A 15,614-nucleotide genomic window follows, 5' to 3' on the forward strand; every position below is an offset into this window, starting at 1 on the left:
TTCGTGTGTACTTTGTTGTATTGTGAGTGTTTGAGAGCTCCTCCCCTGTCTCTTTTCTCTCTCCCCTCTCTGTCTCTCTCTCTCTCTGCCCCTCCCCTCTCTCTCCTCTCTCTCTCTCCCTCCTCTCTTTCTCCGTATGTTCCATGTTTCTTGTGTACTTTATTGTGAGTGTGATCTCCTCAGAGAAAAGCTCCAGTTCAGTCTCATGTAAATGCACTGGACCTGGAATATTAATACAGTTATTACTGCACATGTGTGTAAACGTGCACATGTGTGTAAACGTGCACATGTGTGTAAACGTGCACATGTGTGTAAACGTGCACATGTGTGTAAACGAGCGCATGTATGTAAACGTGCACATGTGTGTAAATGTGCACGTGTAAACGTGTGGAGGTGTTGGGAGCTGCTCATAAAAAGGAAAAAAAAAGGTCAAATAATAAAAATCACAAGCTCCAGTTTATGTTCACTTTTCTGTTTTTTACACTTTCAAAAATTCGAATATTTTTTATCAATTAATAATTGTTTATCTCCATGGCAACAGTTCATTCAGAAAAACAACAACAACAATGATGTCATAATCTCAGGTGTGTCGTGCCGACTGTGGCTCTAAATGTTGAACCTTCTCATTTTCCCTTTGGGATTGGTCAATGAAACTACTGCACATCGCACCAGGTTTGTGAAGTCGTAGTGAACAGTTTTGTCTCATGTTTTTGTAGATTTATGGAGGATTGTACAGAAACTTTAAGAAGGGTTCGAATAGTGTCAGGAGAGATCTCTAGATTACTCAAACATGCACGGATGACGTTTAAAAGCTCTTCAGACATGTTATTGATGAAAGAACGACGTTAGAAAATGGGAGAACGCTCCAAAAAAAACGTCCCTCGTCTTTAAGAACAACTCCAGATCAGATTTCGCTGTTGGACGTTTCATTTTCCGACGGCGGTTTGTGTGACGTGACTTAATGACACGATCCATCAACCATAATTCTTCGTTAAATGAGCTGCCCTCTGTCCTTCACGCTCTCTCCTCTTTCATAATCTGGTTTTCAAAGACTCTCGGGTCCGATCGTGATCTGATTATCTCATGTGAGTAATCTGATTTCTCCGATTGTTCACACCTGTGCAGGTTTTGACAAGGACAGTTAAGCAAAAAGTGCAAACTAACGAGGCAAAGACAGAAACAAAATGGGATATGTTAAAGCCACAGTACGTAACTTTTTAGGTTTTAAAATTTAGTTGTGTTTATTGCACTGAAAACCAGAGAAAAACTCGCGTCCTTAGGCTGCTGTGGGCGAGCTCGCATCTCCACAAACCTGACTCTGACTCTTGTTTGGCCTCGTTTTGCTTGTTGTTCTTTTGGCGCTAATTTTCTGCACTATGACGTAAAACCTTTGTCCGTGGAGGATGTTCCGAAGTGTGGTTTTAACTTTATATTTCCTTAAAAAAATCCTGCCTCCAAAATGTTACACACTGTAGCTTTAAGGGTTAAAAGAGTCGTTTTATAATTCCCTGTCGTTTGTTTTCTAAATTCAACAGTTGCTCTCATTTCTCTGATTTTTCGTGTTAGCATGTTAGCTTGCTAGCGTGTTAGCTTCTTAGCCGTGTTAGCCAGTGTCGTTGCCTGATTCGGCTCAGCGTTTCAAACTGAGCACGCCCGGACACTTGGGCGCTGTTGCTATGGTAACCGTACTTTGGATAAACCTAAATCAAATTCCAAGAGCAAATTTGATCGAATGAATCTCAAATTCAAATGTTTTACTGAGAAACACTCGCTCAAAGTTGGTGAAGTCGTTTTTGTTTCGGAATAAACTCTAAACTGGTCCAACTTTAATATGAAAACATTTAAGACAGAACAAGAGTCACACTGAGTAAAATAAACACGACAATGACAGACGTTTTAGCTGTGTTAGCTGTGTTAGCCGTGTTAGCAGTGTTAGCCGTGTTAGCCGTGTTAGCCGCGTTAGCCGTGTTAGCCGTGTTAGCATTGCAGTAGTGGACCAGGTGGTGAGAAGTGGAGCAGCCCCCCAGGGTTTGGCAGAAGAGGAGGAAAAGAAAGAAGAGGAGGAGGAAGAGGAGAAGAAGGAGGAGGGAGGAGGGTGGAGGGTGTCTGGGTTCAGGGGGCGAGGGGGAAACAGGACACTCTGCTCTTTATCTGTCTATTTATCTCTCTGTTCATTTTGTTTTCTCCCCCTCCAATTATCCCTCCTGACCTCTCTCCCGCTCCCCACACCTCCATCTCTCTCTTCGTCACCTCACCTCTCCCTCCCTCTCTTTGTCTCTGCTCCCCTCTCTCTCCCTTCCCCCCTCTTTTCCTCCCTCCCTCTCTCTCTCTGCTCCCCGCTCTTTTCCTACCTCTCCCTCTGGCTCTCTCTTCCCCTCTTTCCCTCCCTCTGTCTCTCTCTCTCTCCTCCTCTCACCCTCCCTCCCTCTGTCTCTCTCCCTCCCTCCCTTTGGCTCTCTCTCCTTCCCCCCCTTTGTCTCTCTCTGCTCCCTTCTCTCTCCTCCCTGTCTCTCTCCTCCTCTCTCTCTTCTTTTGCCCTCTTTTCCTCCCTTCCTCTGCTCTGTCTCTCTCTCCTTACCCCTCTTTTCCCCAATCCCCCTGTCTCTCTCTCTCTCTCATTCTCTCCCTTCCCCCCCTTTTCCTCCCTCCCTCTGTCTCCCTCTCCTCTTTCCCCCCCCTCCTCTCTCCCTCTGCCCCCCCTTTGTCTCTCTCTGCTCCCTTCTCTCTCCTCCTCTCTCTCTCATTCTCTCCCTTCCTCCCTCTTTTCCTCCCTCCCTCTCTCTCTCCTCCTCTTCTGTCTCATTCTCTCCCTTCCTCCCTCTTTTCCTCCCTCCCTCTGTCTCCTTCTCCTCTTTCCTCTCTCCTCCCCTCCTCTCTCTCCCTCCCTCGCTCCCCCCTTTGTCTCTCTCTGCCCCTTCTCTCTCCTCCCTCTGTCTCTCTCCTCCTCTCTCTCTCCTTTCGCCCTCTTTTCCTCCCTTCCTCTGCTCTGTCTCTCTCTCTCCTTACCCCTCTTTTCCCCAATCCCCCTGTCTCTCTCTCTCATTCTCTCCTTTCCCCCCTCTTTTCCTCCCTCCCTCTGTCTCCCTCTCCCTCCTCTCTCCCTCTGGCCCTCTCCCCCCCTTTGTCTCTCTCTGCTCCCTTCTCTCTCCTCCTCTCTCTCTCTCATTCTCTCCCTTCCTCCCTCTTTTCCTCCCTCCCTCTGTCTCTCTCTCTCCTCCTCTCTGTCTCATTCTCTCCCTTCCTCCCTCCCTCTGTCTCTCTCTCTCCTCCTCTCTGTCTCATTCTCTCCCTTCCTCCCTCCCTCTCTCTCTCTCCTCCTCTTCTCTGTCTCATTCTCTCCCTTCCTCCCTCTTTTCCTCCCTCCCTCTGTCTCTCTCTCTCTCCTCCTCTCTGTCTCATTCTCTCCTTCCCTCCCTCTTTTCCTCCCTCTGTCTCCTCCCCTCCTCCCTCGCTCAGCCGTGTCCCACTTACAGATAACGTCCGTGGAGCAGACTGCGACGGCCATGTTGGTGTTTCTGGGTCAGGTTCAGGTGCAGGTTTTGTTTTATTTCCGTGCGACGTTTAGAGACGCGTCTGTTTTTTGCCTGGACTTGATCTGAATATTTAAACCAGCCATTTTGTGCTTGAGTCTCTATGGTTCTCATCTCTGTGGATCGTTCTGTTTTAATTTACACTTTTTAAATCACAATATTCATCTAAAACAACATCACACTGGAGCGGCACGTTTTTTTTTTTTTTTTTTTCATTTGTACCAAAATGAAGACGCGACGCTGAAAATACGCTGTCAATCAAACCTGTTGCTAACGCTAACATCTTGATTTACAGACACAATAGTGGAAAAAAAAAAAAAAATTAAAACCAAAATGACGAGTCTGACAGCAGCAGTTACAGAGAGAGGCGACCGTTTTTCAATAGAAAGTGAATTGGAGCCAGAGTCGGTGGAGCAGGAAGTGCGCACATGATCACTTCCTGTGTGGAACGTAGCGGCGGCTAGCGGGTTAGCGAGTTAGCCGTGTCTGTTTACACGTACGGTCTGAAAAGTTGAGATACAGAACAGAATTTGTAGCTGTTTTTCGTAGATCTTGACAGAACTTGTGGCGCTAAGCCGTTCAAAATTGAAAAACTCAGAGTAAATATATTTTTGGCTGCGTTAAATATTAAAATTCTCCCTCCGCTCTCCCTCCGCTCGTCTCAGTCCTGGATAATCCCGTGTTATTGGGAGCCCAGCGGAGGAGCAGGAGGCGAGGACGACGTCACGCTTCTGTAATCGCCAAAGCCACTGTGATGTTTGTATGTGCACCGTATGGAAGTGATGCACACGCAGACGCACACGCAGACGCACACGCAGACGCACACGCAGACGCACACGCAGACGCACACACTTGTACAAGGAGAGAGATCTGGAGAGACGCTGCTGTTGTTACTCCGCTCGGATAAATCTAGACGTCTGTAGCAGGAAAATGGATCTCGGGATGTGTTTTAGAGCTAATTAAAGCCACTGTACCATTTTTATTTTATTAATTAATTAATTTTTTACAAAACTAGTTCATTTTAAACAGTTTGCAGTTACGAGGATGAGTTTATAAGCGCGTTTCACAACTCAGAGGCCAAAGCAGAGTTGACGCTAACAGCAGCTAGTATGCTAACATGGACTTCCTGGTTCTTGGACGATTAAATGCTTTGTTATTCGATGCAGACAGGACACAGTCGACTTATTTTGATGTTTTGCTCAGACACGTGGGTTAAAAATTGGAGCCGCTGCCGTTTCTGACATAGGCTGTTTGTGTAAATGGACGTAGCTAACCTGCTAGCGGTCGTGCTCCAAACAGGAAGTGATCATGTGTGCACTTCCTGCGCCATCGACTGGAAAAACTGTGTCCTCTCTCTGTACCTGCTGCTTCAGACTCATTTTGGCCTTAAACGTTCGTATTAACCGGCTCTACTTTGAGTTCTTGGGTCGAGTCAATAAAAAAAATGATCAGGTTCAACATTTGTGAATTTACTTTTTGGAGATTTCGTGGTAAAATGTTCAGTCTGAAGAAGTGGCTCTGTCCCTCTGAGAGAATGACATCATCACATTATAGAATCTGAAAATCCCCTCTTCCTTATTCCACGGTGCGCTGTCTCACCTCTCTCCCACTTTCTCCTCCCTCCCTCTCTCTCTCGTTCTTCAGGTGTCAGAGTTGGAGACGCAGTTGGGACGTCCTCCTCAGTCTGGGGCAGAAGATCTGAGCCGCTCCCTGGAGGAACTGGAGGCTCTGCTCAGCGCCAAGAACCAGGTCTCTCTGTTTTACACAGTCACATTTATGTCACATTTATGTCACATTTACATCACATTTGTGTCACATTTACGTCACATTTATGTCACATTTATGTCACATTTTACGTCACATTTAAGCCACATTTACATCACATTTACATCACATTTAAATCATTTACATTACATTTGTGTCACATTTACATCACATTTATGTCACATTTACATTACATTTATGTCACATTTGTGTCACATTCATTTATGTCACATTTATGTCACATTTATGTCACATTTATGTCACATTTGTGTCACATTTACATTACATTTATGTCACATTTGTGTCACATTTACGTCACATTTATGTCACATTTATGTCACATTTACATTACATTTATGTCACATTTGTGTCACATTCATTTATGTCACATTTATGTCACATTTTACGTCACATTTAAGCCACATTTACATCACATTTACATCACATTTAAATCATTTACATTACATTTGTGTCACATTTACATCACATTTGTGTCACATTTACATTACATTTATGTCACATTTGTGTCACATTTACGCCACATTGATGTCACATTTACTTCTCTAGTTTAGCCCTTTTCAACATTTTTCCTTTACTTCACAAACTGCACACGTGTCTGGTGTAAGACTGTGATTAAAGCCGCACTGTGGAACTTTTCTTATGGACGGTCTGCTAGCTGCTTGTCTCCAAGGAGATGTTATTGTTTGCCTGGAATGTTCCACCCGCCGCAGATCCGACTAACATCTTGCTATTATTCCTCCAAAACATAGAAACATACATAGAAAAATATGTTTTCACACTGTGAGTGGGCTCGCCTCTCCACAAACCTGATCTGCAACTTGTCCGGATGAATATAACCTGCTTGTCTCCATGGAGATGTTTTTGCCTATGTCATTAAACTTCAAATCAGAAAACCTGTCTTACTCTTGTTACGCAAAAATACATTGACAAATATTGAGTCTTCCTGTGAGTGGGCTCGCCTCTCCACAAACCTGATCTGCAACTTGCAACACAATCTCCATGGAGACGAGCAAAGCGGACCTTCCACGAGAAAGGTTACGCATTGCAACTTTAACGTTAACCACTGAAATAATTAGAACGGAACGATTAGTTTAAAAAAAAAATGACTGCGATTTTTCAGATGAGCATTTTGGGAGACACGGGGAGGGCATCTGACACACACAGGGAGGGCATCTGACACACACAGGGAGGGCATCTGACACACACAGGGAGGGCATCTGACACACAGGGAGGGCATCTGACACACAGGGACACTTCAGAGCCCGTTGCTTCAGATGAGTTTATTATTAGCACACTGTGATGTTTGTGTCTCGTTCTCACGTCCACGCTCTGTTTTTACATTAGTCCTGCTGCGGTGACTGAATCAGGCCAGAGCCGACGGAGGCGTGTCCTACAGACGAGCCACGAGACGCACGGCTCAGAGTAAAATGAGCCACAATTCACCTCAGATTATTAACGCGTGTTTAATGTGTCCACGACGACGGTTTGACACTCGCTCCGATTTAAAACACGAAAAAACATCATCAGAGAGTCAGGTTTTTACTGTTGTGTTTTTCAGTATCTGTGTGTGGCTCATTCGGTTGTGCGGGTGTGAGTGTGTGGCTCGTCCGGTTGCGTGTGGCTCGTTCGGTTGCGTGTGGCTCGTCCGGTTGCGTGTGGCTCGTTCAGTTGAGCAGGTGTGAGTGTGTGGCTCATTCAGTTGCGTGTGGCTTGTTCAGTTGTGCGGGTGTGAGTGTGTGGCTCGTCCGGTTGCGTGTGGCTCGTTTGGTTGAGCAGGTGTGAGTGTGTGGCTCGTCCGGTTGCGTGTGGCTCGTTCGGTTGAGCAGGTGTGAGTGTGTGGCTCATTCAGTTGCGTGTGGCTCGTCCGGTTGAGCAGGTGTGAGTGTGTGGCTCGTCCGGTTGCATGTGGCTCGTCCGGTTGCATGTGGCTCGTCCGGTTGAGCAGGTGTGAGTGTGTGGCTCGTCCGGTTGCGTGTGGCTCGTCCGGTTGCGTGTGGCTCGTCCGGTTGCATGTGGCTCGTCCGGTTGCGTGTGGCTCGTCCGGTTGCGTGTGGCTCGTCCGGTTGCGTGTGGCTCGTCCTTTAAACCTTTTCTGGCAGTGTTTGCTAATGTGTCCATTTTGTCTCCATGGCAACTGCTGATCATTCCACCATAGACACACATGCAGGACACGATGACGTCGCCGCAGTGCATTCTGGGAGTATGACATCACGATTTAGAATTTGAAAAAACCCCTCGATCTGGCGACTTGAATCATTTTCGTTCAGAGGAGCCAGAGCCGTCCCTCTGTGGCTCCATTAGCATAAACCATCAGCGCTACATCCATCTTTACGTTTATTTTCTCTTTCCTCATTTGGCCAAGGTCATCCCTCCATCCCTCCCTCCGCCCTCTCTCCCCTGCACCCTCTCTGCCTCCATTCCTCTCTCTCCTCCTCCTCTCCTCCCTCCCTCGCTCCTCCTCTCTATCCTCTTACTCACTTGCACCACTCCTCTCATCATCCGTCTCTCTTTCCTTCCCTCAGGTCATCTCCCTCTCTCCCTGCCTCTCTCTCTTTAATTCCATGCCCCCGTCTCCCTCTTTCTCTCGCTCAATCCCCATCTTGTTCTCCCTCTTTCTCCCTCCATCCCCGTATCTCACCATCTTTCTCTTTCTCCGTCTCTCTCTTTTCTAGTGCCCAAAAAAAGCACTTCAAAGTCTCCCAAAGCTTTATCTCTCCGGTCCACTGTCCCCCGCCCAAGAAGAAAGGGATGGTTTAATGTGAGGTCACATGGGGACGGGGGAGAGAAGGGGAGGGGATAAGGGAGAGGAATAGAAAGAGAGAGAGAGGATGAGGGAGAGAGGAGAGAGAGAGGGGATGAGGGAGAGAGGAGAGAGGAGAGAGGGAGGGGATGAGGGAGAGAGGAGAGAGGGGATGGGGGAGAGAGAGGGGATGAAGGGGGAGGGGATGAGGGAGAGGAGGGGGAGAGAGGGAGGAGAGAGAGAGAAAGGAGGGGGAGAGGGAGAGAGAGGATGATAGAGAAGGAGAGAGGGAAAGGAGGGGGATAGGGAGAGAGACGGGATGATGGAGAGGGAGAGGAGGGGAGGAAGAGGAGAGGATGAGGGAGAGGGGGAGAAGAGGGAGAGAGAGGGGATGAGGGAGAGGGGTGAGAGGGGGAGGGAGAGTGGATGAGGGAGAGGAGGGGGAGAGTGAGGGAAAGGAGAGGGAGAGGAGGATGAGAGGGAGGAGGAGTGGAGAGGGAGGTGGAGAGGAGAGGGATAGTGGGTGAGAGGAGAGAGAAGTGAGGGAGGCGTGGGGGGAGTGAGAGGGGAGAGAGAAGTGAGGGAGGGGTGGGGGGAGTGAGAGAGGAAAGCGAGAGAGGGAGAGGAGAGTGAGAGGAAGGGGGAGGGGTGAGAATGCGAGGGAAAGGGGGAAACGATGGAGGATGAGAGAGGCATGGGATGATGGAGGGATGTTGGGGGGAGAGGGTTAGATGAGGGGGGTGTCTGTGATGGAGAGATATGACGGAGTTTGTTTCTCTCTTTTTTTCTCTTGCAGGAGATTCACAGTCTCCAGAGTAAAAAGAACGACGTGAGTGAACTGGAGAAAGAGAGAGAGGAGGCCATGAGCAGACTACAGGTGAGAGAGGGCGGGGCTACAGGTGAGAGAGGGGGCGGGGCTACAGGTGAGAGAGGGGGGCAGGCTACAGGTGTGAGGGGGGGAGGAGCTACGGGTGAGAGAAGGGGCGGGGCTACATGTGAGAGAGGAGGAGGGGCTGCAGGTGGGATAGGGGGAGGAGCTACAGGTGAGAGAGGGGAGGAGCTACAGGTGAGAGAGGGGGAGGGGCTACAGGTGGGAAAGGGGGAGGAGCTACAGGTGAGAGAGGGGGCGGGGCTACAGGTGAGAGAGGGGGCGGGGCTACAGGTGAGAGAGGAGGCCATGAGCAGACTACAGGTGAGAGAGGGGGCTACAGGTGAGAGAGGGGGAGGGACTACAGGTGAGAGGGGGCGGGGCTACAAGTGAGAGAGGGGGCGGGGCTACAAGTGAGAGGGGCGGGGCTACAGGTGAGAGAGGGGGGCAGGCTACAGGTGTGAGGGGGGGAGGAGCTACGGGTGAGAGAAGGGGCGGGGCTACATGTGAGAGAGGAGGAGGGGCTGCAGGTGGGATAGGGGGAGGAGCTACAGGTGAGAGAGGGGAGGAGCTACAGGTGAGAGAGGGGGAGGGGCTACAGGTGGGAAAGGGGGAGGAGCTACAGGTGAGAGAGGGGAGGGGCTACAGGTGAGAGAGGGGGCGGGGCTACAGGTGAGAGAGGGGGCGGGGCTACAGGTGAGAGAGGAGGCCATGAGCAGACTACAGGTGAGAGAGGGGGCTACAGGTGAGAGAGGGGGAGGGACTACAGGTGAGAGGGGGCGGGGCTACAAGTGAGAGAGGGGGCGGGGCTACAAGTGAGAGACGAGGGAGAAGTTATTTTATTCAACCCTTTGCAGCTCAAATCTTACAGAAAAATACCACAAACAAAAGCACCACGATCAAAACTAATCACGAAAATATATCGCTCCTTTTAGCGTGTGCCGCCGGGTCAGAGGTCACAGGTCAAAGGGGGCGGAGTAGATGGAGTTGACCCTTGGAGGAGATGTACATAAATGAATAAATAAAATGGTGTCGCATTTCCAAACAGCTGAACGCTGTTACATAATGCATGGAGCGTATGAGCCCGTGACTCCTCCGTCCTTGTGTCTGAGCCGAATTTATTAAACTAGAACTTATCTGCGGACTCCAGCTCTCGACCAATCAGACGCTCCGAGACGCCGGACGCAAAAAACGTGCGGGATTTAGTTTAATATAAAGTGTGTGCTTCTTGTTAAGTGCAGACTTTTTCACTCAAATGCACCGGTTACTATCGAAAAATCTACACTTTTTTACATTTTCAGTATGTAACTTTTCTAGTCACGGGTCTGCTGCACGCTCGTCTCCATGGCGACGTTAATACTTCGCCTGGAATCAGACCAGATCAGGCCCAGGGGCAAGAGGCCGCACGTGGGCCCCCCTCTGACGTAAACGGAGCCGTGGACACCAGACCGTTTGGCCTTCATCCACGCCCCTGCCTGAAATGTTCCACAGTATGGCATTAAAACAAGCAGGTTACAAGCACTGGGGTCAAGTTACAGGTCAGATCTGTGGGGGAGGCACAGTCAGAATGCTTGTTTCGTTGAGTCATATTTATTCAGTGCAGCCGAATAAATGGAAGACGGGTGAGTTTAATGCCGTAATTTGGAACATTCCGGGGAAAGCGGTGACATCTCCATGGAGACGGACGTGACGACAAAAAATCATTACCCAGAAACCGATCCAGATCTGTATCGGAACTACAAAAGAAATCTATTATTTTGTGTTGAAAGTTGCGTTATATTGATCCCGCGCAGCTGATGTCATCCACATTCCGTGAGGGTGTGACGCTAACCGGAGGCACTGCTCTGTTTGAGGCTCTTTGACTCAACTTCGACGTTAATCTGAGTTTCGTTTTCACACAATCTGACCAGAAAGAACTGATTTAACTACAATAGACGAGCCGATTTCCGCCGTTAAACGAGTCCCTCTCAAATAACGTCACAGCCACAAGCTAGCTAGCGTTAGCCGACAAGTCTAAAGTCTGATTTGAGCGAAAAAGCTTCAGACACGGTAGAGCCTCCAGTTAGCATCAGCTGCGAAGTATCAATATACGCTGTCAAGAAAAAAAACACAAGTAAAAGATCAGGATTAGAGTTTTTGTCATGTTGTTTAGGCCTAACGAGAGGATTTCAAAATGGCCGCCTGTCTTTGCGCTTCTGCAGACCTCCCCCGTGACCTCCCCCGTGACCTCCCCCGTGACCTTTCTGTGTTTTATTTACGTTTCTTCAGGAGGTGGAGCGGCAGAACTCTGAGCTGGAGACCCGGGTGGAGGAGGCGGAGCGGACCCTGAGCTCCAGCCGAGAAGAACAAGCCCAGAGCCACCGGGAGCTGAGGAGGATCCTGTCCGTGCTCGACCTCAAACTGTGCGACCTGAGCCAGCTGAGGGAGAGCCTGGCCCAGCTCATCGGCAAATAACTACTACGATACCACCAGTACTACCACTACTACCAACAGTACTACCACTACTACCAACAGTACTACCACTACTACCAACAGTACTACCACTACTACCAACAGTACTACCACTATGACGACTACCACTACATCTGCGTCCACTACCAGCACCAGTATTTCTCCCGGATTTATATTTTTAGAGTAAATATTTCCCTCTACTAATCAAAAAAGGACTGATTTAAAGACGAAGTAAAGTTCAGACTCTACGTTTATGATAATACTGCAAAAAGTATCATTTTTAATACAAATTTACTTAATACTTTAAGACTACGGGGGTAAAAAATAGCCATAGTCTCTGCTATTTATGGGAAATAATTAGTACTACTACTGCTACTATTACTCCTACTTCTACTACCACTGCTGCTGCACGGGGGCGTCTGAGCAGGTCGTCAGGCGTGTTGACCTTTGACCCGGTTTATGGTTAATGTCTCTGTAATCGCTCGTGAAACAAAAACGTAGCGTCGTCTCTGTCGGTTTAAACGTAGGTGAAATTATTTTTCTTCGTAATATCTCGAGAAAGCGGAGCCATTTTCCAGCCCCAAAGACGTGAGGTTTTCGTCAGCGGAAAGTCGTAAGTTTAATAACGACGAGTTTGTGGAGCGAAAAACCCAAACTAATAATGAGAAGTTCAACGTTTGTGGAGCAGAAGTTTGGAGATTTCTTTCAAAACGTGAATATATAGTTATATCGACTTATATCGGCCCCTTTTTTTTAACTATTGGCCATTTAATCTAAGAAAAGATAAGATAAAATAAGTCTTTATTAGTCCCACAGTACCAAAGTTAAACTGAAATGTTCTAGTCTTTTTGTCCAGCCTCTTCAAATCTGACTTTACTCATTTGAACAAACAGCCACAGCTCCCTCTAGTGTCCACTTCTGTGCACAGCAGTTGTTCTTTTATTATGTGAAATTGTGTCGTGTAGCAGTGGTTTCCGAGCACCGTGACTGGACTTAACGACGGACTTTTGACCTCCGATGAACTTTACAAAATAAAGAGGAATTGGGGTTGTTTCCATAGCGATTGACAACAAAATATACCACTTTTTCAATGGTAAAAAGTCCTCAAAATGGCACCGATACCAAGAACCTGTGAGTAGCAGTGGATTCTGGACTTAAGGACTGGACTTTTCGATCTACTATGAACTGGTTTACAGAATTATAAGAAATTAGGGCTGTTTCCATGGCGACTGATAATTCAAAGCAAAATGTATCATGTTTTGAATGATAAAAAGTCCTTAAAATGGCGCCTAAAACAGAAACCTGTGGAGTAGCAGTGGATTTCGAGGACGGTAACTGGACTTAAGGACTGGACTTTTCGATCTACTATGAACTGGTTTACAGAATTATGAAAAATTGGGGTTGTTTTCATATCGATTGACAACAAAATATACTACTTTTTAAATGGTAAAAAGTCCTCAAAATGGCGCCTATAACAGGAACCTGTGAGAAGCAGTGGATTTCGAGGACCGTAACTGGACTTTAGGACTGGACTTTTCGATCTTCGATGAACTGGTTTACAGAATTATGGGGAATTGAGGTTTGTTTCCAGAGCAATTGACAGCAAAAGTCCTCAAAATGGCGCCTATAAAAAGAAGCTTTAACAGTGGATTCTGCGGACTGGAACTGGACTTCAGGACTGGACTTTTTTGATTTTCGATGAACTGGTTTACAAGGTGAAGAGAAAATGGGATTATTTCCGTAGAGACAGCTCAAAACGACATCTCTTTATTTTTTACGATCGGTCAGAAGTCCTCAAAATGGCGTCTGTAACAGGAAGTCGAAACCGATGTGTAGCTGTGGATTCCGAGGACTGCAACTGGACTTAAGGACCGGACTGGATCAATGGACCGGCTTCGAACCAGCAACTACCGCATCAGCAAAAACCAGAGGCCGGACGTGACTGGTTCTGCGTCTGTTCTTTTCTTCTCTTAATATCGTTCGTTTAATAATGTCCAGGGAATACTCAAGCCAGGACATGAACCAGCCACAGCCAGCAGGGGGCGCTACGCCGGCCTCTCTGACAGCCCTTTAGACGCATCGAGTAAACGTGTGTCATTTTGTGAAATCTAAGACGATAAATGTCTGACAGTGTCTCAAGACGTTGGTTCAGAAGTTTTACATTTGGTTTTTGAAGTTAAAGGTGCATTACGTAACTTTTCTGGTGGTTTGTCTCTATGGAGTTATTACTGCTCCGTGGAAACAAGCAGGCGACGCTACCCAGCCAAGTTACGGGTCAGATCTGTGCAGAGGCGACACGGCGGAACGAATACAGGTTTTTCGAGGTATTTTTGAGCAATAAGACACATCTGTAGTGATCCAAATGCAAGAGAGATGTATTTAATGCCATACTTTGGAGCTTTCCAGGCAAAGCAATAACATCTCCATGGGGTTAGGTGTGATGTCACTTCCGGATTCATCAGCTGACACAGATTTTTTTAGCGATGTTTAAAGCTAACAAGGTCATAAGCCTGGATTTATGGTTGGAACTGTGACGGAAAGTGTACGAGGGAGGATGAGGTAAGAAGCTAGGCTAGGCTAGGCTAGGCTAACGCTAGCGGTGACACTGGTAATCCTGTTCTGATTATTTTGTACTTACTTGATACAGTTTGCGGTTAAACGTACGATTTTGAAACATAAACTCAAAGCCAGAAATCAGTCGTGAAGTTTCTGGTTGAACGTCACTGAACTGCCCCATAGAGACGAGCGGGTGGTGCACCCTCCGCCAGAAAAGTTCCATAATGTCCCTTTAGATCGGTGTAACACTTTCTGGGAGTTGAACTTGAGACCCTGTGGCAGTGAGGGTCCAGCCCGACCTGAACCTGCCTCTTGAAGCTGCTGCTCCTTCAGACGTGCCATGTTTGTTTACGTTTCACTGTGTTTTTCAGCCTTTTTTCATACACTTGTGTTTTCTATGAACATTTCCTCACTGGCAGTAATAATAATAATAATAATAATAATAATAATAATAATGATAATAATAATAATAATAATGATAATAATTATATGTGTAGATGCTTAGCTGAGCCAAAGTGCATCCAGTGCCCACAGCAGCGACGTGGAATAAAACTCTAGAGGGGATTATGTGACTGAGCGTGACACCTGCAGCCGCCATCTTGTGACTGTACTGTAGTCGTTTTCTATCACAGACTGTACAGTGGTCCCTCGTTTATCTGTTTTTTGCCGTAAAAACCCCTCACCACACACTTTACACACTTTTCTCACACAGGCGTTAACATTTTCTCACATTTCTCTCTCGTTTAAACTCTCTCAAAGTTCAAACCTTCGTAGGCGTCTTTGTCGGTGCAGAACGTTTCATCGACATTGTGGGTTTTGTCGGTGGAGAAAACAAATCGCAAACGTACAGCACTTCAGAGTCACACTGAGATCCAACGTTTATGGTCTACAGTCCAACAGCCAATCAGGACGCACGACACAATGCACGTCCATACACAAAAAAACATGCAAAATTACACACAAAAAATCCATGAAACAGCGAGACCGCGAAAGGTGAACCGCGATATAGCGAGAGACAACTGTATATAAATGCTAGCCGCCGCGTTACAAACAGGAAGTGATCATGGGCGCGCATCCGGCTCCGTCGACTCTGGCTCCAATTCCCTTTCTACTGAAAAACCGCAATTGCCGCTGTCAGACTCGTCATTTTGGTCTTTGAAATCTTCGTATTAACCCGCTCTACGTGGTCAAGGTCTGTCCCGCTACCGTTAGCAACAGGTTTGATTGACAGCGTTGCTAAGTGCCCGCTGCCTGCTGAACCGGCGGTGCAGGCGGGAGGGGGGCGTTACCTTCAACAGCCTCGCTCTGGATTGGCTCGTTGGTTGCTGTGATACTCGCGGTCGTAATTAGCTATAACCGCTAGCATCGACGAGCCTCATATGACGGCCTGTGTTTTCTACAGATGAATAATATGAAACGACGTAACATGAAAAACAGTTTGAATTCAGAAATTAAAGCGCGATGTTCCACAGTATGGCATTAACGAGATTACAAACGTACCCATCTCCAAAGAGACAAACGCAAGAACAAGCAACAATGTACTTTTATTTTGTTTGGCATAAAAAAAAAACACAAAAAACCCCCCAAAACACCTCAAACTAAACGCACGGTGGCACAGTCAGCGCAGTCACCCTCCAGCCACGGGGTCACGAGTTTAAACCTCCTGTTACTGTTGCACGCAAAC

The 15,614-nt window shown here is 47.4% G+C and overlaps 1 protein-coding gene across 1 annotated transcript in view; it reads left to right on the top strand.

Moving 5' to 3' along the window:
- The window catches only part of LOC117369933 (homer protein homolog 3-like), a 40,579-nt gene extending 26,315 nt beyond the window's left edge, over window positions 1–14,264 (top strand). The window contains exons 8-10 of the mRNA XM_055221571.1: window positions 5,175–5,279; window positions 8,852–8,932; window positions 11,192–14,264. Of these exons, the coding sequence (XP_055077546.1) occupies window positions 5,175–5,279; window positions 8,852–8,932; window positions 11,192–11,377 (372 nt within the window). The 3' untranslated portion in view covers window positions 11,378–14,264. The remainder of the gene's footprint in view (window positions 1–5,174; window positions 5,280–8,851; window positions 8,933–11,191) is intronic.
- The last annotated feature ends 1,350 nt before the right edge of the window (window positions 14,265–15,614 follow it).

Source organism: Periophthalmus magnuspinnatus, chromosome 4, assembly GCF_009829125.3.
Source record: "Periophthalmus magnuspinnatus isolate fPerMag1 chromosome 4, fPerMag1.2.pri, whole genome shotgun sequence".
NCBI classification, from domain to species: domain Eukaryota; kingdom Metazoa; phylum Chordata; class Actinopteri; order Gobiiformes; family Gobiidae; genus Periophthalmus; species Periophthalmus magnuspinnatus.